The sequence below is a fragment of the Rosa chinensis genome, chromosome 7, assembly GCF_002994745.2.
Source record: "Rosa chinensis cultivar Old Blush chromosome 7, RchiOBHm-V2, whole genome shotgun sequence".
Classification (NCBI taxonomy): domain Eukaryota; kingdom Viridiplantae; phylum Streptophyta; class Magnoliopsida; order Rosales; family Rosaceae; genus Rosa; species Rosa chinensis.
Genome location: NC_037094.1, coordinates 3,121,072 through 3,146,663, shown reverse-complemented (window position 1 = coordinate 3,146,663; position 25,592 = coordinate 3,121,072). Strand labels below are relative to the sequence as shown.

The 25,592-nt window shown below is 41.0% G+C and overlaps 3 protein-coding genes across 5 annotated transcripts; 2 read left to right on the top strand and 1 right to left on the bottom strand.

Moving 5' to 3' along the window:
* Positions 1–15,225: 15,225 nt before the first annotated feature.
* Positions 15,226–17,234, top strand: LOC112179713 (geranylgeranyl diphosphate reductase, chloroplastic). Its single transcript, XM_024318188.2, has 2 exons — positions 15,226–16,001; positions 16,341–17,234. The coding sequence occupies exons 1-2, from the start codon at positions 15,297–15,299 to the stop codon at positions 17,040–17,042; spliced, it is 1,407 nt and encodes a 468-aa protein (XP_024173956.1). The 5' UTR covers positions 15,226–15,296; the 3' UTR covers positions 17,043–17,234.
* Positions 17,235–17,972: 738 nt separating this feature from the next.
* LOC112177143 (malate dehydrogenase, chloroplastic) lies at positions 17,973–20,140 on the top strand. 2 transcript variants are annotated; one of them, XM_024315358.2, is made up of 2 exons: positions 17,973–18,149; positions 18,548–20,140. In XM_024315358.2, the coding sequence occupies exon 2, from the start codon at positions 18,558–18,560 to the stop codon at positions 19,785–19,787; it is 1,230 nt and encodes a 409-aa protein (XP_024171126.1). In that variant the 5' UTR covers positions 17,973–18,149; positions 18,548–18,557; the 3' UTR covers positions 19,788–20,140. The 2 variants fall into 2 exon arrangements, with proteins under 2 accessions (XP_024171126.1, XP_024171127.1); XM_024315359.2 differs by lacking the exon at positions 17,973–18,149 and adding an exon at positions 18,206–18,362.
* A 3,728-nt stretch (positions 20,141–23,868) lies between these two features.
* On the bottom strand, positions 23,869–25,253 carry LOC112179810. Of its 2 annotated transcripts, none has more exons than XM_040512202.1 (2): positions 24,502–25,253; positions 23,869–24,190 (listed from the first exon to the last, which is right to left on the bottom strand). In XM_040512202.1, the coding sequence occupies exons 1-2, from the start codon at positions 24,836–24,838 to the stop codon at positions 24,066–24,068; spliced, it is 462 nt and encodes a 153-aa protein (XP_040368136.1). In that variant the 5' UTR covers positions 24,839–25,253; the 3' UTR covers positions 23,869–24,065. The 2 variants fall into 2 exon arrangements, with proteins under 2 accessions (XP_040368136.1, XP_040368137.1); XM_040512203.1 differs by having other exon boundaries at positions 24,511–25,248.
* Positions 25,254–25,592: the final 339 nt, after the last annotated feature.

Sequence of the window (25,592 nt, the reverse complement as noted above, 5' to 3'; positions counted from 1 at the left end):
AATTTCGAGTTCTTTTCATTATGACTCCATTTTGATTATGAGCATATTACTTTTGTGATTACGATAGCTGGGTCATCAATATTAATTTAAGGACATGGAATAGCCCAAGTTTCCCTTGCCAAATGGCACCTTGATTACTGTCACATAAACTCTCTACGCTCCTAAGGCAAATCGCACCTATGAATAGCCAACGGATTCCATGCAAAAACGCATGTAGAGAACGGAAATGAGTTCCTTTGCAATGCCTCAAACAAATTGCGAACAAAGGCGCATCGTAGAGAAGTTTATGTGTCTATCTAGTGGACTCTATGTCACTATTCGAGCTATTAAATCCAATAAAGTCATGAGAGAAAATCTCTTGGATTTAGACACATATTGGCATTGTCACGACAAGATAGGTCATCCTATTCATGATATGATGATTCGTCTACTAAAGACTTCACATGGACATCCTTTCTCTCGAGCGAAACGAAGCATGAATCAAAAGTTGATTCCTGGACTAAGTGTGACCGTCGCTGCTGCCTCTGGAGCCACTGTCGTCCACCACCAGCCTAAGGCTGGTATAGTCCTTATCCATGATGCCATGGATAGCGTACATCATGGTGATGACGCCCTAGGTGATGCTGCAATCACCCATTTTTCTTCAAATAGCGTTTCAGATGCTCATGCCCAACCAAAATCCTCATTGGTTGCTTCTAAAGCCTCTCACTCTTTTTACAAAGCTTGTTCCTTAGGAAAATTAGGACTGAGACCGTCCTATGCGAAGGATATGAAAATACTCATTCTGTTCTTACATAGAATCCATGAGGATTCTATGGACTGATTCAACCAACTTACGGACGTTTAAATATCTCATGATATTGGTTGACACGCAAACACGTTGGTCACGTGTTATGCCATTGTCCACTTGTAAATGCTGCTTATGCTCCACTCCTAGCACATATCATATGATAACGGGCTCACTCCCCAAATCATCATATTTAGTCAATTGGATTTGACTATGCTAGAGAGTTTACATCAAAGACTTTCGATGGTTTTTGCAATAAGACTGATGTTGGACATCATATTCTCATGTACACGCCCAAATGGTCTCGCGGAAACGACTACGATGGTAGTCTGGACATTGGTAATGCGCACCAATCTCCTTAAATTCGCTTGGGGCGATGCAATATCGCATGCAACTATGCTAATTCGTCTACGACCCACCGCCACGCAATCTACCTCTGTGTTACAGCTAGTGACTGGGTACAAGTATCGTACTTACGCACATTTGAAGGAGCCATTTATATGCCATTTGCGCCGCCACAGGGCACTATGACAGGTCCTTACAGACGAATGGGAAACTACTTTGGATTTGAGACTCCGACAATCGTCCACTACTTAATGCCGTTGCAAGGCGATCTCATTACTGCTAGATTTGCGGGTTGTCACTTTGATGAGACAGTCTTCCCGTCGTTAGGGGGAGATAAGAACACGGATGTTCAGCATAAACGACTGGAATTGTCATGGAATGTCCTCACTATGTCTTATCTCGATCCCTACTAAGGTGACAAGATCACACATATCTGCTGCAAACATGCCTGCAAGGATGGACGTCCCTACGAGAGGACGTAGCGCCACCCTACACGGAGGTAGGCATGGAGCCAACGCCAAAGAGAGTGGAACTCTAGCTTTATAGGCCATGGCCCTAGCTAGAATGCATAGGAGGCCTGTGGGTTCAATGATATTTTGGTACATTCCAATCCTTTGATCATCAAGACTCAAAATCCGTCTAATGAGAGAATCTTCCGGATTATGATTATCGTTGGGAGATGCCTTAATGTCAGAACCTTTTCCTGAGAATATAGAGCTCTTAGAAAATTACACTAGTGTACATGAGACGTGGGATAGAAACTTCATCATAATTGATGCTGTAGTTGCGCATTTCGTTGCGCATGAGTTTGTTGACTCTGATGATATCGAACCACGCTCCGTTGATGAATGAATACCAACATAGAGAAATTTGGCCTAAATGGAAAGATGCGATCCAAGTTAAGTTGGATTTTCTAACGAAGAGGAAGATTTTTGAGCCAGTGATGCCAACACCTCCTGACATAAAACCTAATGATGAATGGGTATTCGTTAGAAAGCGTGATGCGAAAAAGAGATGGCAATCTCGCCTTATGGCGCAAGGCTTCTTATAAAACGTCCTGAAATAGACTACAATGAGACATATTCTCTCGTAATGGATGTCATTGCACTCCACTATCCTGTCAATTTGGTAGTTTCCGAATAATTGAACATGCTGCTTACAAATGTGGTCACTACGTATATCTATGGGGATCTAGATACAGAATATACAAGAAGGTTCATGGTGAACTTCATTTACCCAAGTCAAGTGGCTCTAGACCATGGAGCATGTTTACAATAAGGTTGAAACACTAACTAAAATGACTAATTGATTGGGAAGGGATATGCCCGCGCGTTTCCATAACAAGTTTCGGATTCTATCGTGGTTCATGTTGGACATGATCTTCATTAGAAGCCCTTAAAGAGTTAAGGGAAACAGTTGAACACTTGAAATCAGATTTTGAGATGAACAATTTTGGGAAAAGAGGATTATGTCTCAATTTGGAACTTAAGCATCGTGTTGATAGATGCTTAGGCATTTTGACAAGGTCAAGCCTTCAAGCACCCCCATGATCGTCCATAGTCTTGACCCTCAAAAGGATCCTCTTCGTCCGAAGGATGATGACGAAGATGCGCTAGGGGCAGAAATGCTCTAGTTAAGTAATACAATAGGCGCATTATTGTACTTAGCTCAATGCACAAGACCGGACATCTCATTTGCATTGAACTTGTTAGCTAAGGTATAGCTTTGCACCAATGCGATGCCATTAGATTGGTATAAATGATATCTTTCAGTACTTGAGATGTACGATTGATATGGGCTTGTTCTATCCCTACATAGAGATGATGGATTCAGACCCATCACACACCAGGAATGCCGCCAACACTGGCCTGCGTTCACTATTCCCATCCCAAAACGATAAGCGTTTTGGAAGGTTTTTGTTGATATTGGGTATCTTTCTGATCCACACAAAGGTCATTCTCAAATTGATTAAGTGTTCACCATGGATAAAGACTGTGATATCTTGGAGGTCTACAGAATAAAGCCAAGTCGCTATATCTTCGAACAATGCAAAGATTATTGCTCTTCATGAAGCGGTTTGTGAATGTATATGGATTGGATCCATAATTATGCATGTTCGAATAATTGTGGTTTGAAGTCTACCACAAATGAGCCTACAAGCATTTAGGCTAATGCTACTTGTTTTGAACAAATGAAGCAAGACTATATCAAAAGCGACAACACCAAGGATAATCAGCAATAACAAACTCTCCTCAAGATCAAAGTGTACTAGGTTCAATCTGAGGACAGTGTGGCAGACTTGCTCATTAAGTCATTGCCTAAGTTCCATTTTCGAGAAACATATTGGTAGCATCGTTTGCGGAAGTTATCCGAACTCCCGTAACCGTAGTCATCAGGAGGAGATGCAGACATCAGGGGGAGATGTCTACATGTATGGTCTCGAAACATGAAGGGTGTGTTGTGCTCTTTTTCCCCTTCGACCGAGGTTATTTTTGTCCTATTGGGTTTTTGTTACTCGGCAAGGTTTTTAATAAGGCAACGAGAGAAGCACCACGTTTGGGCGACACAAGGGAGAGTGTTCAAGCAAAATTCAGAATATGTATCTGGCCCAAACTCTAGGTTACTTGACCTAGTTGTAATAAGGTTTAGAATTAGAAATATTCTTGGAAATATTCATAGATATCCGATTAATTGTACGATTATCTTTCCTCTGTACAACTCTGTATCTATGTCTTGTAATCCTCTATATAAAGAGGCCCCTATTATCAATGAAAGCACGAGTCAATTATCTTCCAATTTCAGTTTTCCTTAAACAAACAGAAAATTTTACAAACAGTATCCCAAATAAAGTCCATTCATCACTTTGGTACATCACATTTAAAAACTATCACATTGGTACCTCAACATTTAAAGTCAACACAATTTTCATACCCTCCAATTATAACAGCGTTAACTTCATTGCCGTGTAAACTATTTCAAGGGAAATTTTGTCTTTTCATTTTCTATGTTTTTTTTTCCCCCTTCTTCATCCCCTTTTAATCACATAATCTCTAGCTCTCTCCCTCTCTCTCTCCCCCTCCCTCCTTCTCTCCCTATCTCTCCCCCAAAGTCCAAAGAAGAATCTGAACCCGAACCCTTCTCTCCATGTTTATAGCTATTTGAATCCAAAGTCATTGCCTCTGTGTTCAACCTCTACCGGTGACAACACAGTCCCCGTTGTCGTGAAAGAATGAGGATGAGGGAGGTTGGGGGTTTGATGACCCATGCCTCATCAGCGCACAACCTGCGCTTGGCAAGTGAGGCCAAGTAATTAGCTGTCTCTCGGTTAACCCAACTCCATCGAATTTGGAACAATCTGTCTTGTTTTCATTTGATTTGACTGATAATTGGGTAAACTTCCCATTTTGAATGCTTCTTTCCCTTAATTTCATCAATATCATCACTTGATTATCATTCAATTTCAATCTTGTCCCATCTTTTTTCCAAGGCCAATGAGAGAGCCTATGAAATAGCCAGCATCTCTACAAGAATGACAGAGCTGGCATGGATCTATTTCGCAAACCCTCATACAAAGTGACCAGATCAATTGTCTCTGATTGGAAAGTATCAAATAGTCCTAGGTTATGAAATTAAAGGTGGTCAATGTTGTTTCTTTGCTAGTCAGAACGATTCGAACTTTGGCTTTGAGCGAGACAAACAAAAATGACCGCAAAGATGAACACATAGGAGACAAGTCCCAGTAATGGTTTATGGGTTTTGATCTCTGAAACTTTTGTGAATTAGGAACAGAGATAGGGAAGCATTTATGAGCAGTAATCATCCAAAAATAAACAAACCCATAACAATCAAAACATGAATGAATGAGAGAGTCAGAGATGCGTACCATTTGAAGAGACTAATGAGTAATGAGAGTAGCAGATGGTAGAGAGATAGTTTCGTGATTAGGAGGGTAAGAAAAAAAAAGAGTAAATGAAAAGACAAAAATACCTATAGAATTGACGCCGTTATAAACGGAATGTATTAAAATTGTGTCGGGTTTAAATGTTGAGGTACCAATATGATAGTTTTGAAATGTGATGTATCAAAATGATGAATAGACTTTATTTGAGGTACTATTTATAAAATTTTCTCTTAATTAAATCACATCATGTTATAAATAAGATCTTTTTTCTTAAAGTCATGCCAACAACTTCCTTGAACAAGCAATGGTTTCCTTAATATCATTCCAACTCATAAATATAACCACCTAACCTCATAAATACAAGCACCTAACCAAGCTACTAAGCTTGGCTAAGTAAACCAAAGTGAGTCCACACTTTGGTTAAGATAAAACTTGTTCATCATTTATGAGGAAAATTTTGCAATACATTGACAAAGGTTACATAAACATAGACAAGTTTTATTAATAGACGAAGTCTAATTTTCTCTTTCTAAACGATGAAGATAGGCCAAGTCTACTTCTATTGTCACATCAAATTGGTCTATATTAATACATCGATTCATTATGAGCTGAAAAGAACACTAATTAGTACAATTGCATATAATCATTTATTTGCAAGTTTAGGTCAGTCATATTTGCAAAATTGTATTTGGTTTATTAATTATCCTCTATTTCAATTTCTGTAATGCCTTCGGTGGCTTTTAATGCTATGATGTACATGATCTCTATAGCAATAGGGGTCTAACTTGTAACATATCGAGAAACTTGGGAAAATAGTTGTAATATTTCACAATTTTGTCCTAAATTGATATTACTTAAAATTTATGCTTAAAAATAAGGGTTAATGCTCATACACCCCAAATCTGGGAAAATACTTCTCATACACCCCAGTGTATTATTTTTGTTCCCTCTTACACAACTTTTTCTCATTTTCTTTCCTACCTACCCATCTTTTCAAAATCCCTACCATTAGTACCCCTTTGCTGTTTTGGTCTGTCAGAGTCTGCATCTGCATATGTCTCTTTCATAAGTTTATTCTACTATATATGTTGTTTTAGAAACGTGGTGGGCCCATCAGAGTTTGTTTCATTTGAATATATATATGAAGCTAACAGTTATCCTCTAATTCGAAAGGTAAACAGTACAAATTACTATTCATAATTTCAGTTGTAGACAGACTTGAGTTAGTAGCTATATGCAAACATACTACTAAAGAACTGCAGATAGAGATAGAAAAACTCCTATATGTTCTGGAAGAGGAACAAAAACCTCTAGATTATTTGAGCATTGGTTAGATCCGCACACCACTGGTATCAGAGCTTGTAAAAGGCTCAAAGGAGAACCCCTCCTTAATGGGGACAATGTCAGAATTGTTATTAGAGAAAATAAATTCTCTACTGAAAGCTTCTGATGAGAAATATCAGAAGATGTTACTAGAAATATCTAGATGTCAGTCGACACTAGAAAAAATTCCTGCTATAATACACCAATTGGAAAGATTGGAAAACAAACTGGATTATATCAAAGATCTTCCAAAAACGGAAGAAGAAAAGCTGACGAGTGTCAGTAGAAAAATCAAAGAACAGCAAAAAACGCTGGAATCTATACTGAAGGACAAGAAATTGCCTACAGTAAAAAAGAAGACTAATGGGTTCAAACCATTAGAAAAACCAGATACAAATCGTGTTCCTAGCATGATTTTTCTGGAACCATCTACTAGTCAGACTAGTATCCGGTATGAAAACCCGGAGAATACAGAAAAAAGAGAAATGAAGATGTTAAGCATCTTTGGGAAAAAGAAAGGAGTTCAACTCCTAAATTCTGAAGAATTTGAATACAATGAGATCGAGCATGAGGTAAAAAACTCCTCAATTCCAAAGCTAGATTTCAAACAGATCTACAGACGGGGAACATTTGACCTGATGGATAGCCATCATTTCAAAGTACTTGAATTCACAACCCCTTCAACAACAGGAGAAACAGATCTCTTGATGATCACCCCTGCTGAAGTCGCCAGAGCACAAGCAAAGCAGTACCAATTTATGCACATTGGAGCAGTCCAAGTCGGCATAAAACTGTTGGCAAGATAAGGCATCAACTGTTCAGTCCTATGTGTCCTGCAAGACAACAGATTGACAGACTTCCAAGCTAGTCTGTTGGGAACTCTAGAAGCATCACTATGCAACCAGGTAGCATATTTCAACTGCTTCCCCAACTTTTCAACCAGCTTGAAAGATGCAGCCCACTGCCTCAGACTGAGAGTCAAGACAGATGGAATATCCATGAAAGAAGAAATGCAAGAATTGGCTATAGTATACAGAGTATACTACAAACTGATGAGCACTACAGTAGAACCAAAGACACGGATCTCCAACATCCCTGGTCTCACTACTGGATTCCTCACAAGCCAGAAGAACCATTCACAACAAATTCACAAGGTTGCTTGGAATGAAGTAACTTTTCCTCTTGAATGGAAATTATCCGGTCCCAAAAAGCTACCGGAAAGAGTAAAAGCAAAGATCTACGAGAGTAGAAGAACTGGAGAAATCAGCCTCAACTTCGACGATCACAGGAAAAGTGATGTCTGTCCTGAAAACATCAGGATAAACAGCAGTCTTCTGAGAAGAAGCTACAGCACCAGAGAAGCCGGTGTCAGTGGTACAAAACCCACTATTGAAGAGCCAATATCAGAAGAAGATTTAGAAGCTGATCTACTCAGACCAGCCCATATGCTCAGAGCTGAGAGGCTCTATGATCTCTACAAAGAAGCTGAAAATTGTGAAAGTCCTGAACGATTAGAAAAACTAATCGAGGAAATGAAAGAATTCAAATGCAGAAAGACAAGAAAAGTCTTTCCTTATCAAGATATTGAAATGGAAGAGGGAGAGAGCTCCAGAACTTTCATAAAAAAGGAAACAAGGGAAATAAAACTCCCAATCCAGAAAGCCCCCACGGGTAAAAAAGGAGAAAGAAATTCCCAGAGATTTGTCCCAGAGGACAATCTGCCAAGAGTTCCTATCACAAACTACGGCATCTGGTTGAATCTAGACAAGAGTCTAGACAAAAGAAAAACTATCGACCAATGGGTAGGTAGCCTGATGATGGCTTCTGCACTTACCCTTGGCAAATTCGAAGCACCAGATTTGCAGGTGTACTATGAAACTACTCTTACTAGAGTGGCAAAAAAGTACTACCTATCTTTCAAAGAAACTGCCAGAGGAAGAGACTGGCTTGAAGAAATCAAAAATTCAAAGTCTCCATATGATTTTGCAGTACCCCTGTACGATCAATTCTGTGGAGATCTCTCAAATCTGAGTGAGAAAGCCAAAGAAACGGCAAAGTCGAATATCTATGCTCTCAAAATCTGTGACATGAGATATTTCGAAGAATACCTGAATGAATTTCAGGAATATTACTGTACAATTGGTGAACTAGAGAATACTGATCTAGTTAATCTGTTGCACAGAAAGCTCCCTGAACCATGGAGAACAGCTGTGAGAGAAAGCATAGCTGCAAAACCAATTGAAAGATTTTCAGTTGGGGGAATTGCCGACAGAATCCGGCAACTATTGAAGGAGCAATGCAAAGCCAATCTTAGAGCTAAGATGGCTAAGAAACAACTCAAGGGAGTTGAAAATTTCTGTTACGGAATACTGGATATGCCCACAAACTGGGGATGTCATGAATCCAAATTCCACAGAAAGAAGAAAAAAGAAAAATATTACTCCAAAAAATTCAAAAAGGGTAATCAGGAGAAGAATTGGAGATTCAAGAAAAGCTCCAATTACAAGAAGCAACAGGATAAAGATCCAAAGAAGAAGTTCTTCAAGAAAAAGAATACTCATCCGCATCAACCTAGCAAGAAAGCTTGCAGATGTTGGTTATGCAAAGTTGAAGGGCACTATGCCAATGAATGCCCAGAAAAGGGTAAAAGATCTACTAAAGCTCTCTTTGAAGAATATGAGCAAATAGTAGAGGTAGCAAATATAAAAGGCTACGAAATAGCCTATTCTGATGATGAAGAAGACAACAGGTCAGTTTACTCTGCCTGGTCTGAAGAGTCTGAAGAAGAAAGTTCATCAGAAGAGTCTGATTCTGAGGTAGAGTACCTCGAATCTAGACAAATGAATGTTTTAAAAATAAAAAACTGGGAAGAAAGCAAGACAAAATCCTTCATGTCTTCCTATCAGGTGAACCCTGGTTCATTCGTTTGTGACTACTGCTTTTGTCACGAAAAGAATGGTCTTCCTATGTTCTGTGAAGAGTCTAAGAAGACTTATCATAAAGAATGTTTCATAGCTGAAGCAAGAAGAAAAACCAAAAATGGTCTTGTCAGCCAGCTGGTTGAACAAGAATATGAAGAGTATTTTGCCGAACAAAAGGCAAAAGAATCAGAAACTCTGTTCCGGGAAACCATGGAACAACCATCTTCCCCGAAAAAGGAAGAAATCATCGATGAAGAAAAAATCGATGAGGATATTGAACTGGTTGAAAAACCAGAAACTACTGAACTGGTGAAACCACCAGAAACTGTTCATCTCTTAGAACGACGAGAGACTACTGGCACGTGGGATCTACTTGGCCAACCTTCGGGCAAGTTTGATTACAAAGTCAGATATGATCCTCCTGCCTGGTACAATAAGCCAGATAACAAAGAGGTGATTCCTACAGATTGGGATGATACAAAATCAGTTAGTTTTGCTGAATCTCCCACTCAAGAAAATATTCCAGAAGAATGTAAACCGTTCATTCCGAAGGAACAGGCTCAGAAAAATGAGTCTCAGCAATCAAAGGTCGTCTCTACAAGCAGATACAGCAACTACATAGAGATTGGACTAAAATTCCCTGATCACAGAAAATATCATCTACATGCTTTTGTAGATAATGGATCGGGATTTACTGTTGCAAAATGATTTGCAATTCCAGACGAACTCTGGAAAGAAGATAAAAAGAAGTCAGCTACTGGTGTTACTTTTGATGGAAGCCATCTCACCATGAAGAAAGTAGCAAAAAATGTTCATATCACCATTGGTGGAGGAACATTTATCATCCAGAATGTTTGGCAATCTGAAGGCCAAGGATCTGATTTCTTGTTGGGCAATGACTTTATTCTCCAACAACGATTCATTCAGGATGAAGAAGCGATCGGCTTCAGGAAAGGAGAACGGGTGTTCTGGGCAGACCGACTCACACATGCATTCAGTGTGGTAGGTCCCGGTTTTACTACTCACTATCAGAGATCGCAACAGAATAGTGGTGATCCCTACAAACCCAAATTTCAGCCCATACTCCAAATCAAACAACAAGAAGAACTGCTTGTTGAAGAATCTTCAGAAGAAGAAGAAGAAGAAGCTAGTAAAGATGAAGAAGCTAGTTTCATCCATGAGCACAACCTCAAGCACTTTCAGAACAAGCTTGAGTCTCAACAAACTCCCACTCTTGACAAAATCAAGAAACTACTCGAGCAGAATGTGGATACAAATCCTCAGAAGTTTTGGGAAAAAGACCCAGTGGTCTGTGAATTGAGATTGCATGACATGAACGCTATCTGCCATGTCAAAGCTATTCCTCAGTACAAAGAGGAAGATCAAAAAGAATTCAGAAGTGATATTGAAGATCTCCTGAAAAAGAGATTAATCCAACCTTCCACTAGCCCTCATCATGCTCCAGCATTCTACGTGAGAAATCATGCAGAGAATCTACGAGGCAAAGCTAGAATGGTGATTGACTATAGAGATGTCAACAAAAAGACTGTCAAAGACGGATATCAGATTGCTCAAGTCAGAGTCCTGATCAACCAGCTCAGAGGAGCTAAAGTCTTTTCGAAATTCGATGCAAAGTTGGGTTTCTGGCAGGTCAAGATGCATCCAGAGAGTGTACCTCTCACTGCATTTGGAACACCACAAGGTCATTACGAGTGGCTGGTAATGCCTTTTGGTCTCAAGCAAGCTCCCTCAATCTTTCAAAGAAAGATGGACAACATCTTCAAGCATGTAGCGGAGTTCTGTGTCGTCTACATAGATGACATCCTGGTCTTCTCCAAAAACAGAGAAGAACACATGAAGCACCTCCACGAGGTAGCAAAGCTGATAGTTCAGCATGGAATTATCCTAGGCGAGAAGAAAATCTTCTTTATCCTTGATGAAGTTGATTTCCTAGGAATAAACATCAAGAATGGAGTCATAAAGCTCCAACCTCACATCCTTGAAAAGATCTGGAAGTTCCCAGACAGAATCCCTGATGCTAAGAGTCTAGAGAGATTCCTTGGTGTCATAAATTATGGGAGAGATTTCATCCCTAGAATCTCAGGGTTAACAACAATGTTATCTCCTAAGACAAGTTCCAAAAGAAAATGGAACTTCACAGAAGATGATGAAAAGATCGTGAAGCAGATAAAAAACCTCTGCAAGAACCTCCCTCCTCTTCAACAACCAGAAGAGAATGATGAAATTATCCTCCAGACAGATGCGAGTGATAATTACTGGTCCGGTGTTGTTCTAGCGAGAGCGCCTGGAACTAACATTGAAAAGATCTGCAAATTTTGTAGTGGCAAGTTCAGCCCTGCAGAACTGAATTATCCCACAGGGGAAAAAGAAATTTTAGCTGTCAAGAAAACGATTTTAAATTCTCCAGCTTATCTGGGAAAAACCTTTACTGTCCGCACCGATTGTGCTAGAGTAAAGAATTTTAAAAATTTTAAACTTCACAAAGCTGCTGATAGAGGAAGATTAGCAAACTGGCAATTATTTCTTAACCAATATGATTATACTGTTGAATTAATTGCAGGTAACAAGAACTATCTTCCAGACGCATTGACCAGAGAACTGGCAATGTTCAGCCAAAGAGAAGACGACGAAGGTCGTAATCCCAGAAGCAGAAGGACTGGGAAAGAACAGGAACCTGAAGAGGATCCAAAAGAAACCAAGGAGAAAATCCTTAAAAGGTTTCTGCTAAGCCCAAAAGGCTTGGCTTCAACTGATCAAACCCAGGGTAAAGGATTGGCTAGCCCGTCTCAAACGGCAGACGGTAAAGGCACATCAAGACCGTTGATGGCTGCTGCTTTGCCAAAAAGCAGACCAACTCCGAGTGGAGTTATAAATGTTTTTAATTATGAATTAAGAACTTTTGATACTCCTGTGTTCAGAACTGGCAGGAGACTAGCTTATCACCAGAAGGCAATCCTGGACAATCTCTTATTTGCCTTTCAAGAAAGAAGCAGTGGATTAATGTTCCCAGCTCTGTTTGCATTAGCTGAAGAACTCTACGAGAATGGTAGACCACAAGGTGAAGAGCTTCATACACAGCAGAGTGCTGTAAGGAAAGAAAAACTATCCTTCCTTGAAAGTCCAGAAAGTGCTAGGGTCCCTATCATGGCACTCAATGAATCACACTGGTATGAATTCCATAATCTGATAGGAAGGCACAATCCTGAAAACCTAGTTCCTCCAACCCTCTTTATTGTCTCAGGACCATATGTTGGAAGATACCTGGTAAATGTTCAGAGTGAACATCCTCAAGAACACAAGCTGTGGCTTGTTGAAAATGGTTTTGTCCATAATTTGTGGACCAAAACTAATGATGATCTAAGAGGCTTGCCACCTATTATTGTCAACACGGTTAAGAACATCAGAAAAGACAACTGTATGCTTCGTCTGAAGTTCAGATCCACTCCTCCAGAATGGATCCAGAAGACAGATGGTGAAGTTGAATATATTCCTCCATATCATTATGTGAGAATTATTCAAAGAAGATATCTTCAACCAGCCTGTGTAGCATACAACGGCCAACCAAATTCTAGCATTCCCTTGATGAAGGCCATGGCTCTTGACTACATCAAAAACGTCATCTCTGAAGACAGCAACAACACATTCCTGGCAGCAGGAGAAAAGACAATTATCACTGCTTACGATCATTCTGACGTAGTCAGCAGCGATATATTCCTATCTCTAAACAGAAAAGAGATAGATTCGACAATGGCATGCATGCGTTGGGTGGAAAAGCTTGAAAATGACAACCACTACAAGATGTATGTTGATACAGACGTCGAGGATAATGCAACAACAACTCGCATGGCCCAGACAGACAACAACTCCTTTGTCTTTGGCCACCATTCTGAAACGGACGAGAACATGTGAAGCTACGGGTGATGAATCAGCACCAAAATAGCAACTGTAGAACTTTAGACTTTTCTAAAGCTACTTTTTCTTTTTCCTTTTCAAAAAGAAAAGGTTAAGTGAAAAACATTTCACATTTTTCCTTTTGCTTTTCCCTGACCGACCTCCACCAACAGGAGCACTACGAAAAGCAAGAGTCACGGAGTTGTCCTGTACATTTTGTTTTTTGAATTCTGGTTTGAGTTCCGCTCCCTATATAAGGAACTTTAGCTTCTCCTAGAAGGCATTCGAAGTTTAGATCAGAAAAACTCCTCTGAAAATAAAAAAATAGAATAAGCAGTGTGCTTCCTTTCCTGTTTAGGTGTGAAGTAGTGTGCTTTCGGTACAAGTAAGTAACTGTTCTCATTCTTATGGATAGCTAAACAGCCTTTGCTGTTTACCTGAGAATGAGGCTCTGATTGTTTAAAGTTCATATGTATATTTGAATAAATAAATTCAGATGGATGTTCACCCACTTCTTTAATTTATAAAATGTTTATGTCATTATCTTTACATTTATCTTTATCATGCATAATTTACTATGTCAAAGTTTGAACATTCAAATGCATGCATCCCATGGAAAGCTAAAGTTCTAAAGCTTTACTGTTCAGCCAAAAGAATCAGTTTTAAAACAGAAAAAATTAGGACAAGCAGCAGTGATTCCGCCCTGTGAGTAGCCGTTTAGACAGGAAGTCGTTAGGCGAAATGTGGCATCTTGAAGGCTAGTCTTGTTTTTGTTTTGAAGTTTTTTACTGTTCCTTTTTGTTGAATAGAACGGTAGAGGAATCTAAGGTCAACATAGAATACAAAGGGCATTTGTTTGTTAAAACTATCCCTGATAGTCTTTGTCTTTCATCAATAGTGAAATACCAAAGTGTTGGGCAGTTGGGAAAAATACCAAGGATTTTTGGGTATGCGGGAATTACCTCTAAAAATAACTATGACAATTATTACAACAGTAGTGTTTACCTGATCAGTTACTGATCATGAAAATTATGCTCAATTGCCGTTAGCTATAAATTTAACAGTGAAAAATAAAATAACTATATTTACGGATTGGCAGAAATATCACTTTGGTCATCGAACTATGGCTCGCTCGACACTTTGGTCATCCAACTTTTAAAAACTTCATTTTGGTCATCGAACTATATCATCGCATATCACTTTGGTCATTCCGTCTGTTTTCTCTGTTAACTCCAAGGGTATTTTAGAGATTTAAAGATTTACTCGCCATTTTTGTAACTTAATCCAACTTTTCCCGCATAAACATAAAAACTTCATCCAATTTTGTCAACTTTTCCCTCTTATAATTCCTCGATTTATTAAAACAATATTTTTCTTCCTCTTATATTCCCTCACTTTGAATCATTCTCTTACTCGATTATTTTTCTCTATTTTATGCTTTGATTACTGATGATGAATGCATGAATAAAAGGAGCGAAAAGTTGGCAAAATTGGATAAAGTTTTATGTTTAGGCGGGGAAAATTGGATTAAGTTATAAAAATAGCGGGTAAAACATTTCATCTCCAAAAAACCCCTGGAGTTAACAGAGAAAACTGAAGGAATGACCAAAGTGATATACAGTGAGATAGTTCGATGACCAAAATGAAGTTTTTAAAAGTTGGATGACCAAAGTGTCGAGCAAACCATAATTCGATGACCAAAGTGATATTTCTCCCTTACGGATTTACCATTAAATTTACATCTGAGGTGGTTAAGCTCCGGCATTACAGTAAACTAGAGAAAGTGGGTTACGTGGCAGATATCAAGTGGTTGCATGTATGATACTTCCGAACCCACCAGAGTGAAACGCATCCATTGGAAAAGTACACAACGTGGCATCAAGTCACCCACTACAAACTCCCAGAACACAATCATAAAATTCCAAAAAAACCAACCCGAAAATCTATCGGAATTTCCCAATAAAATCCCAGCCCTCCATTCCCCCCAATCCAACGGCCACCTCCCCCCTTGTATCCCAAACCATATCCCGCAAAAACATAAACCTTCGCACTCCCCCACCTCCCACTCACTCTCGTCTCTCCTCCACCTCCACCTCCACCACCCAAAATGGCCTCCATTGCTCTCAAGTCCTTCGTCGGCCTCCGCCAATCCACCCTCGAAAACCCCAGCTTCACCTCCCAGTCAAAGCCCATTTCCTCATTCCCATCATCACCGCGCACTTTCCGCGTTCTCGCTGCGAAAACCAGCCCGAAAGTTGCCGGCCGCAACCTCCGCGTCGCCGTCATCGGAGGCGGCCCAGCAGGAGGCGCCGCCGCCGAGACGCTGGCGAAGGGCGGAGTCGAGACGTTTCTGATTGAGCGGAAAATGGACAACTGCAAGCCCTGCGGCGGAGCTATCCCGCTCTGCATGGTGGGGGAGTTTGACCTGCCGTTGGATATCATTGACCGGAGAGTCACCAAGATGAAGATGATATCGCCGTCGAATGTGGCGGTGGATATCGGGCAGACGCTGAAGCCGCACGAGTACATTGGGATGGTGCGGCGAGAAGTGCTGGATAATTACCTGAGGAACAGGGCTAGTGAGAATGGGGCGAGTGTGATTAATGGGTTGTTTTTGAAGATGGATAGTCCGAGTCAGGGGGATGGGACCTCGCCGTATGTGTTGCATTATACTGAGTATGACGGCAAGGCCGGCGGGGTTGGTGTGAAGAAGACTTTGGAGGTTGATGCTGTGATTGGAGCTGATGGGGCTAATTCCAGAGTGGCTAAGTCCATTGATGCCGGTGATTATGAGTACGCGATTGCGTTTCAGGTACTATGAACTATCTGCATCGGTTTGATTTGAAGTTGGGTTTTGCATGTAGGAAGGTGCTACCTAATTAAAGAGAATATGTTTATATTAATTGGACTAGTGTGAGCAGTGAATTAGTTAATTTATTAGTGTCAAAATTAGTTAAAAGTTTAGTGCTTGTGGGTTTCTAAAAGAAGTGCTTTGGGAGAAAGCACTTCCTGCTGAAGCATTTCTAAAGGTTGCACTGAAGATATGATGGTTGTTTATAAACACGTACTGAACAGCTAGCAATAGTGACATGCTCAACTGGTGCGGTATTTGATTCATTCTTGGTAAATTCTTGATTTTTGTGTGTTTCAGGAGAGGATCAAGATCCCTGATGACAAAATGGTGTACTACGAGAACTTGGCAGAGATGTATGTAGGTGATGATGTGTCGCCAGACTTTTACGGGTGGGTGTTCCCCAAGTGTGATCATGTTGCAGTTGGAACAGGTACTGTGACACACAAAGGAGACATCAAGAAGTTCCAGCTAGCAACAAGAAACCGAGCCAAGGACAAGATTTTAGGCGGAAAGATTCTACGAGTGGAGGCACATCCGATCCCTGAACACCCCCGCCCAAGAAGGCTAGCGGGGAGAGTAGCACTGGTCGGTGATGCAGCCGGGTATGTCACCAAATGCTCGGGTGAAGGTATCTACTTTGCAGCAAAGAGTGGAAGGATGTGTGCCGAGGCCATTGTTGAGGGATCAGAGAATGGGAAGAGGATGATAAACGAAGGGGACTTGAGGAACTATTTGGAGAAGTGGGACAAGACTTACTGGCCGACTTACAAGGTGCTCGATATCTTGCAGAAGGTGTTTTACAGGTCGAACCCGGCGAGAGAAGCGTTTGTGGAGATGTGTGCAGATGAGTATGTGCAGAAGATGACCTTTGATAGTTATTTGTACAAAAGGGTGGTGCCTGGGAACCCATGGGAGGATTTGAAGTTGGCTGTGAATACCATTGGGAGCTTGGTTAGGGCTAATGCACTTAAGCAAGAGATGGAAAAAATCAGTGCTTAGAAAGGAAGCAGTGTAATTTTTCTTATGTTTTTTCAGGTCTTATGTAATATTAAGTACCATCTCATTGGAACCAATTAAGATCGAGTGTAATTTTATATTGTATTACAAAGCCTCAGAGAATTTGTAGTTATAAATAATGTAATGGTTAGCCTAAAATAAAGAATGGATGGTAATGACTAATTTAGTTGGGTTTGTTGCTTCTTGTCTCATAGTTCTTTCCCAAATACAAGAGGGCATCAGTTTTGGACATCCAAAGCCCAAATGAATTCAGCACCCAACCTGATTTGGGCCCCCAAACCGAGTTGGGCCTCCCCACTGATATGGTCACCCTCTCATTTACACCCATTTCAATTGCGGCTGAAACCTCCGCTGTACAACTTCTCGCCGCCAAATTTTCAGACCGGAGAGCCCATCTCCGGCTAGAACTGCTCTCCCAACTGTCAACGCCACAATACCGTCGTGGACAGGACGTTTCTGCCTCGATCGTTCTAGACCCGCAAGCATCATGTGATGGCCATAGCCTTCGGACCCCTCCAATTCTTCCCAGCCAATCATGACTTTTTAAGACCCGCCCCGATCAAACCTAGCCCCAAAGACACCACCATACGAACATGGCTCCGTGACAAAAAACAATTGATGCATTATGTTATCAACAACCGGTTTCATTACAAAGACAACAAAATTGAGAATTACATAAACAAAAGTTATGTACCCGAATCCCATTTTGGAAGAGGTGATTTCATACATACAGTTGGAAAGTGAATCTATAGCTTTTCCTTTCATTTTCTTGTACCTAAAAATTGACAAGAAAAGGTAACAAAAAGAAGAAAAGTTCTTGGCTAGACTAATCGTGGCCGTCGATAGCAATTTTAGAGAAGGAAAGGAACATTTATATAGAAGATTCCGTTGCTTATTGGCATAAAGAAAGAGTTTGGTAGGTGTCGAAAAAACGGGGTGGATTCGTCCGAGGCCCATCGACGGAGTTTCACAAACAAAACCCAACAAAACTTTCACTCAATATATTCCTTCCTCATTTCGCCTTCCAGACTCGTCTCTCAGCTCTCCCTCTTTCTGGTTGGTTGTTGTGGCCGTTCAACTGCTCCAAAGGTCAGCGTCCCCTACTTCTCCAATCCTATGTCATTTGTCTTCTGTTTTTGAGATTGATTTGGTTTTTTTTGTCATGTTATGGATCTGTGAGGGTTTGGTTTCAGATCTGGTGGGGCCTTGTTTGGTTTTACAATCTCCAGGCTCTAATCTTTTTGTGCATTTCTTGCTTCTGAAACTCAAAATTCTTTGCAATTGTGAAGAGGAATTGTCTTGGTAATGTTTGTTGATTGTAAAGATCGTTGCTTTTTTGTGGTATTTGATTGGGGTATTTGTCTAAGTTCAACTAAGATGTAAAAATCTGTGCTTTTTTGTTTCTGGGATTGGATTTAGGGTAATTCTGTGCTTCTTTTTTTTGGTGTGTTATTGAATGCAAGTTTCGATATTATGGTGTAATACAGGGTGTGAGAAATGGCAGCAGCAGCAGCTACGTTTTCCGTCGGAACCACATGTTCCGTTGGCCGGAAAGGAGTCTCAACCCCACAATCGAAGCCTTGTGCTTTGAGGTTCACCGCCCAGAATCCTCTTAAGAGTTTCAGTGGCCTTAAGGCAACTAGTGGATCGTTCGCTTGCGAATCTGAGCCATCATTCTTTGGCAAGGAAAGCACTGCAACTATTCGAGCTTCTTATGCTCTGAAAGCCCAGAAGGAAGCCTCGGTGGTTCAGCAGCCGCAGGCGTCTTACAAAGTAGCTGTTCTTGGAGCTGCTGGTGGGATTGGCCAGCCCTTGGCTCTTCTCATCAAGATGTCCCCTTTGGTGTCTTCCCTGCATTTGTACGATATTGCAAATGTCAAGGGTGTTGCGGCCGATCTCAGTCACTGCAACACTCCCTCCCAGGTTCTGGATTTCACGGGAGCTGATGAGTTGGCTCAATCTTTGAAAGGTGTGGATGTGGTTGTCATTCCTGCTGGAGTTCCAAGGAAGCCTGGCATGACCCGTGATGATCTCTTTAACATCAATGCCGGCATTGTGAAGACCTTGATTGAGGCTGTTGCTGATAACTGCCCAGATGCTTTCATTCACATCATCAGTAACCCAGTTAACTCTACTGTGCCTATTGCAGCTGAGGTTCTGAAGCAGAAGGGTGTTTATAACCCAAAGAAGCTCTTTGGTGTTTCTACTTTGGATGTTGTGAGGGCTAACACATTTGTTGCTCAGAAGAAGAATCTGAAATTGATTGATGTTGATGTCCCAGTTGTTGGGGGACATGCTGGAATAACTATACTGCCATTGCTGTCAAAGACAAAACCCTCAGTCAGCCTCAGTGATGAAGAAGTTGCAGAGCTGACTGTTAGGATTCAGAATGCTGGAACTGAAGTTGTGGAGGCGAAGGCAGGTGCTGGGTCTGCAACATTGTCAATGGCATATGCTGCAGCTAGATTTGTTGAGTCGTCTCTCCGTGCACTGGATGGAGACAGCGATGTCTATGAGTGCTCTTATGTGGATTCAAGTCTGACTGAGCTTCCGTTCTTTGCTTCAAGAATTAAGATTGGAAAGGAAGGAGTTGAAGCTTTGATACCATCTGACCTTCAGGGTCTAACAGAGTACGAGCAAAAGGCTCTTGAAGCACTGAAGCCAGAACTGAAAGCCAGCATCGAGAAGGGTATTGCATTTGCCAACAAGCAACCAGTGGCGGCCTAGATTGCTAGCATCTGAAGCTTCTCCTCATTCTAATGCATGCTTTACAGAGGGATATACAGAAATCTGGTTATTTTTTCTTCGGATTTAGCTTTGCATCAGTACTTTCGATTTTGTAGAATGAAGTTTATATCATTCCATTTTTCTATGTCGAAGCACTTTGGGGAGGAAATATAGAGTTGCTTCTGTTGTTGTAGATGAAGGTACACAGTTTTGAAATAACTTGGCTGCTCAATGGTTAGTGTTTATGGATATCATGTATTTCTCCTCCCTCTGCATGTATGCAAGACTAGCTCTAGTCTGTGATGCAGCAAATAAATTCTTAAAACAGCTGATATCCTACTTTCATGGCAGTATATAGTTTTACTTTGTGAGCACCTTTGATGATTTCAGAATATGAATTATACGCAATTAAGCCTCAAAGCAAACTCTTAGATTATGTATCAATTCAACAAAAAATGGCTACTAAAAGGTACATCTGATCGGGAATTTCAACAATTTTCAATTTTGACTAGCGGTTTGTGAATTAGCACGCAGTAAATATATAAGTAGATTATCGAATGTCAGATATTTTCTATAACTTTTGCTAACAGAAACTCTGCAGATATGGGACACACAATAGATCACTATATGTGTAGAACCGATTAAGAATGAATACAACCATACATACTTAAAAGTTCCTCCAGCTAATCGGTGCAAATAAATCCTTGTACGTACCCATTAAACTTTCTGGCCAACATGCATGTGCTTCTCAGACAACTAAAGCCTTATGCAGGGGTTTAGTCAAGTAACCAATTCATCATGAGGCTCATCAGTGTAACCTAAAGTACCATAATCTCTCAAGGAAATCAAGCTCCCAGTATAACTCATAATGATTGCAGACTCCTCGGTGGGCATACCACAATATTGACGGAAGCACATCTAAGATCCAAAAAGAATCTAGTCATACTATCGGACTTTAAAGAACCGTTATGATTGTTGAAAAATATGCCATGCTCCCATTCACCACAATAGGCATACTTCAACTCAAACTCGGGATGCATGTCGATATTTATCCTGTATTCCCTCGCCCACTCTATAATCTTTCAACACCCATATCTCAACATTCATACCTCCATCTGGTGATGAAGAAAGTTAGATATTGAGTAAATCGGTATATTGTATTAATCTTACACTGAAGTATAAATAGGATTACAAAAGTAGAGCATACAGCTCACTACACTGATCTATCACTAACACTACAGCTCAATGAATCATTAATCCTAGATGTAGATTGGTTGTCAATTCTGAAAGGTAGACATACTCATTCTGATCTAGTGCTGCACATGGTTGACAACTCACGACACTCCCCCTCAAGTTGGCATATACATATCAACAATGCCTAACTTGATTAGTGAGTCATAAAATGCCTTCCGAGAAATTCCCTTGGTAAGTATATCTGCGAGTTGCTCTTCAGAAGGAACAAAAGGAAAGCTGACAAGCTTGGCATCAAGCTTCTCTTTTATAAAATGACGATCAACCTCCACATGCTTAGTACGATCATGCTGTACTGGATTCTGTGATATGTCAATGGCTGCCCGGTTATCACAATATAACTGCATAGTACTTTTGAGTTTGAAACCTAAATCCTGTAACAGATTTCTCAGCCACAGTAATCCACACACCCCATGAGCCATACCTCTATACTCAGCCTCAGCACTGGATCGCGCCACAACTTTCTGTTTCTTACTCTTCCATGTAACTAAATTACCTCCCACAAAGGTAAAGTAACCTGATGTTGACCTCCTATCTGTGATATTTCCAGCCCAATCAGCATCTGTGAAGCCACAAACCTCAAGAATGTTGTTGTGTTTAGAAAACATTACTCCTCTCCCTGGAGCTGACTTCAAGTACCTTAAAATTCTCATAACAGCATCCATGTGACTCTCACTCGGGTTATGCATGAACTGACTTACTACACTCACTGCATATGCAACATCTGGTCTGGTATGAGCCAAATAAATCAAGCGCCCAACCAACCTCTGATAGCCAGCTCTGTCAGTAGGTACTTGATCTGGATATTTTGCTAAACAATGGTTTTGCTCAATAGAAGTGTCAATAGGTTTGCAATCCAACATACCTGTCTCTGTCAATAGGTCAAGAATATACTTCCTCTGGCACAAGTAAATCCCTTCACTCCCCCTGGCTACCTCAATTCCTAAGAAGTACTTTAGTTCGCCCAAGTCCTTCATCTCGAATTCAGAGGCTAGCTGTCTCTGTAGTATATCCATCTCAATAGTATCATTGCCAGTGATTACCATATCATCAACATAAATTATTAGGGCTGTTACCTTCCCTTGTTGATGTTTGAGAAATAAGGTATGGTCTGAGTTACTCTGTTTGTAACCAAACTTCCTCATGAACTGTGAAAATCTCCCAAACCAAGCGCGAGGTGACTGTTTGAGACCATACAGAGATTTTCTCAATTTGCATACAAAATCACCAGGAGAAGCAGCTACATACCCAGGTGGAAGACTCATGTATACCTCCTCAGCTAACTCTCCATGAAGAAATGCATTCTTGACATCAAACTGTCGGAGTGGCCAATTTAAATTAGTAGCACAGGAAAGCAGAACCCGAATAGTGTTCATTTTGGCAACAGGAGCAAAAGTCTCATCGTAGTCTATACCATATGTCTGAGTAAACCCTTTTGCTACAAGGCGTGCTTTATATCGATTCACTGATCCATCTGCATTATGTTTGACGGTGAACACCCAACGACAACCTACAGCCTTCTTGCCTTGTGGTGAAGGCACAAGCTGCCAAGTTTCGTTCTTCTGTAACGCCTCCATCTCTTCTTCCATTGCTTTCCTCCACTTTGGATCCCCCAAAGCATCCTGTACTTTGTTAGGTACTGATACAGCAGATATTTGATTCACAAATGATGCATATGACTTAGACAATCTCCTAGTGGACATGTAATTAGCTACTGCGTACTTTGATTTTGCATGAACAGTGGGTTCATATCTTTTGGGTGGTTGACCTCGAGTAGACCTTTTTGGCAACACATACTGTTCATCATTGGACTCACTACTATTAGTACCAGTTGGTGAACATACCTCAGATGAGTGATCTTCAATACCAGAGAGCTGTGGGTCAGAGGTAGGAGCAACGATTGAGGGGACAGTTGTGTCTTCAGCTTCAGTTTCAGTGATTGAAACTGGTGCCTGGATGCTTGGAGCTTCTGCTTCTTTGACTACTGGATTTGATGGATTAGGGATCTCAACTCGACCCGCTGAAATATCTCCTTCCTGTGTTACTTCTTCACTTCTTTTCAATTCCTCCCCCTCACCCTGATACAGTTCTTCAAAGTATGAATTCTCCCCCTGAAGAGTGGTATCAGATGAGGAAAAATAACTCATGTCCTCAAAGAAAGTAACATCCATAGTAACATAGTACTTTCTGGTAGGTGGATGGTAGCACTTGTACCCTTTCTGATATCCGCCATAACCAACAAACACACATTTAATTGCCCGGGCATCCAACTTAGACCTATGATTTTTAGGAACATGGACAAAGGCCACACAACCAAAAACACGGGCAGGAAGATTATGAAATGATGGCAAGGAGACATGAGATGCTAGGACCTCAAATTGAATTTTTCCCTGAAGGACACTAGATGGAAGACGATTGATAAGATAAGAGGATGCTTGTACAACATCGCCCCAAAGATACTTAGGCATATGAGCACTAAAGAGAAGGGCACGAGCCATATCAAGTAAATGACGGTTTTTCCGTTCTGACACTCCATTTTGTTCTGGAGTCTGTGGGCATGTAGTTTTGTGAATAATGCCATGTGTTTGGAAAAATTTGTTGAAAACATGATTAACATACTCTCCCCCATTGTCAGATCGTAGGACTTGAATGGTGCTATTGTATTGTGTTTGAACAAGAGTACGAAAAGTTTGAAAGGCTGGAAAGACTTCATCTTTGGTTCTAAGAAGAGCAACTCATGATAATCTCGTACAATCATCAATGAACAATACAAAATACCTCATACCGGATATAGTGGGTTCTCTAGAAGGGCCCCAAACATCAGAATGAATTAACTCAAAAGGAATGACACTTTTATTTGAAAAACTAGGAGAATAAGTAGCACGATGACTTTTGGCTAAAACACATGTTTCACAACGCAAAACAGACTCATTCACACCAATAAATAAAGTAGGCATGGATTTTTTCATAAGACTAAAAGATGGATGCCCCAATCGACGATGCCACAACCAAATCTCACTTAGTTTGTCAGAAGTCGAAGTCAAAGCGGTGCGGGACTGTGTTCCTGGTTTCTCCCCAGCGTATGTCTGATCCAGATGGAACAATCTGCCCCTCAGATACCCCCGCCCAATTAGCTCCCTGGTGAGAAGATCCTGAAAAATCACATAAATGGGATAAAAGGTTACAGAGCATTGAGATTCAGTATTCAACTGTGGGACGGAAATCAAGTGATGAGATAAGTCTGGCACGTATAAAACGTTATGGAGATGTAAGGTTGGGGTTATACGGATTGATCCCATCCCTAACACAGGAAAAGCCTCACCATTGGCATTCGTAACATAGGACACTAGTGGGGAAGACAATTCAGTAAAATAAGATTTATCATAAGTCATATGATCAGATGCACCAGAATCAATAATCCAAGTATCAGAACCAACAAAGTTAGAAACCTTTAAAGCCATACCAATCTTACCACGACCAGCGATAGATGCAGTAGGAGGAGCCCCACCTGCTGTATGATGATCTTGTCCAGCCACTCCATAGAAATCTGGTTCTTGGACCAATTGAACAGCAGCTGCTTTCGCCTTAGGATGAGAACCTTGTCGTTTAGTCTTAAGGTGTGGGTTCAATTTCCAACAGGTCGCGCGAACATGCCCAACATCATTGCAATAAGAACATTGTGGACGAGAGCGATTGGGAAAGCCTGGTGGAGGTCCTTGCTGATGAAATGGGACAGAAACTTCAACTTTCTGGACCTCATTGATCTGAGAACTCTGGCCTTCTTTTTCATCACCACCCATTGCAATAATATAGAAGGAATATCACACAATCACAGAGTATGCAGCGGAACAGATCGTGCAATAATATATATAAATATATATTTTTTTTTTTTTTTGCACGGGTTGAAAAAGATTAAAACCTCAGAACAAAGTGGAGCCGGCGAGTGCGAGTGCGAGTGAAAGCCGAGTCTGGGAACCTTCTGAAGAGCTGGAGGCCGGTCTGGTGCTGATGCAGGCAGTTTTGTGTGCGGCTGGGCTCGTGGAAGAAGATCGTGGAGACCTGATCACCACGAACTGGTCTGATGCAGGAGCTGGGGTCTGATGAGATGATCGACCTGTTGGAATCGGAGATGAGTTGGTCGATCTGTGGTGATTGATGAGAACAATCCTTGATGTGGTCTGATGGTTGCGACTTCAAGTCTGGTCTGCGCATCGAAGATCTGCTCGCGCCTCTCGTCGTTTTCGCCTCTGATCTTCACCAAGATGATTGATGATCACCAACTGGAATCGATCTGGGATGTGGATTTTGATGTCGATCTGATATCGATCTGAGGCTTGTGATGTGATCTTGATGTCGATCTCAGATGGATGACGCTGATCTCAGATGCAGATGGTTCTCTAGATGGGTTCGACTGGTGGAGGTGAGATGGGTTCGATCTGGCCTTCTGCTATCGATTTGTGGTGATGGAGTAGGTTGGGTTTGAATGTCAGGAAGCACCGAAATCAGGAAGCACCGAAATCAGGAAGCACCGAGGTCGTGTCGGCCGTCGAGGTC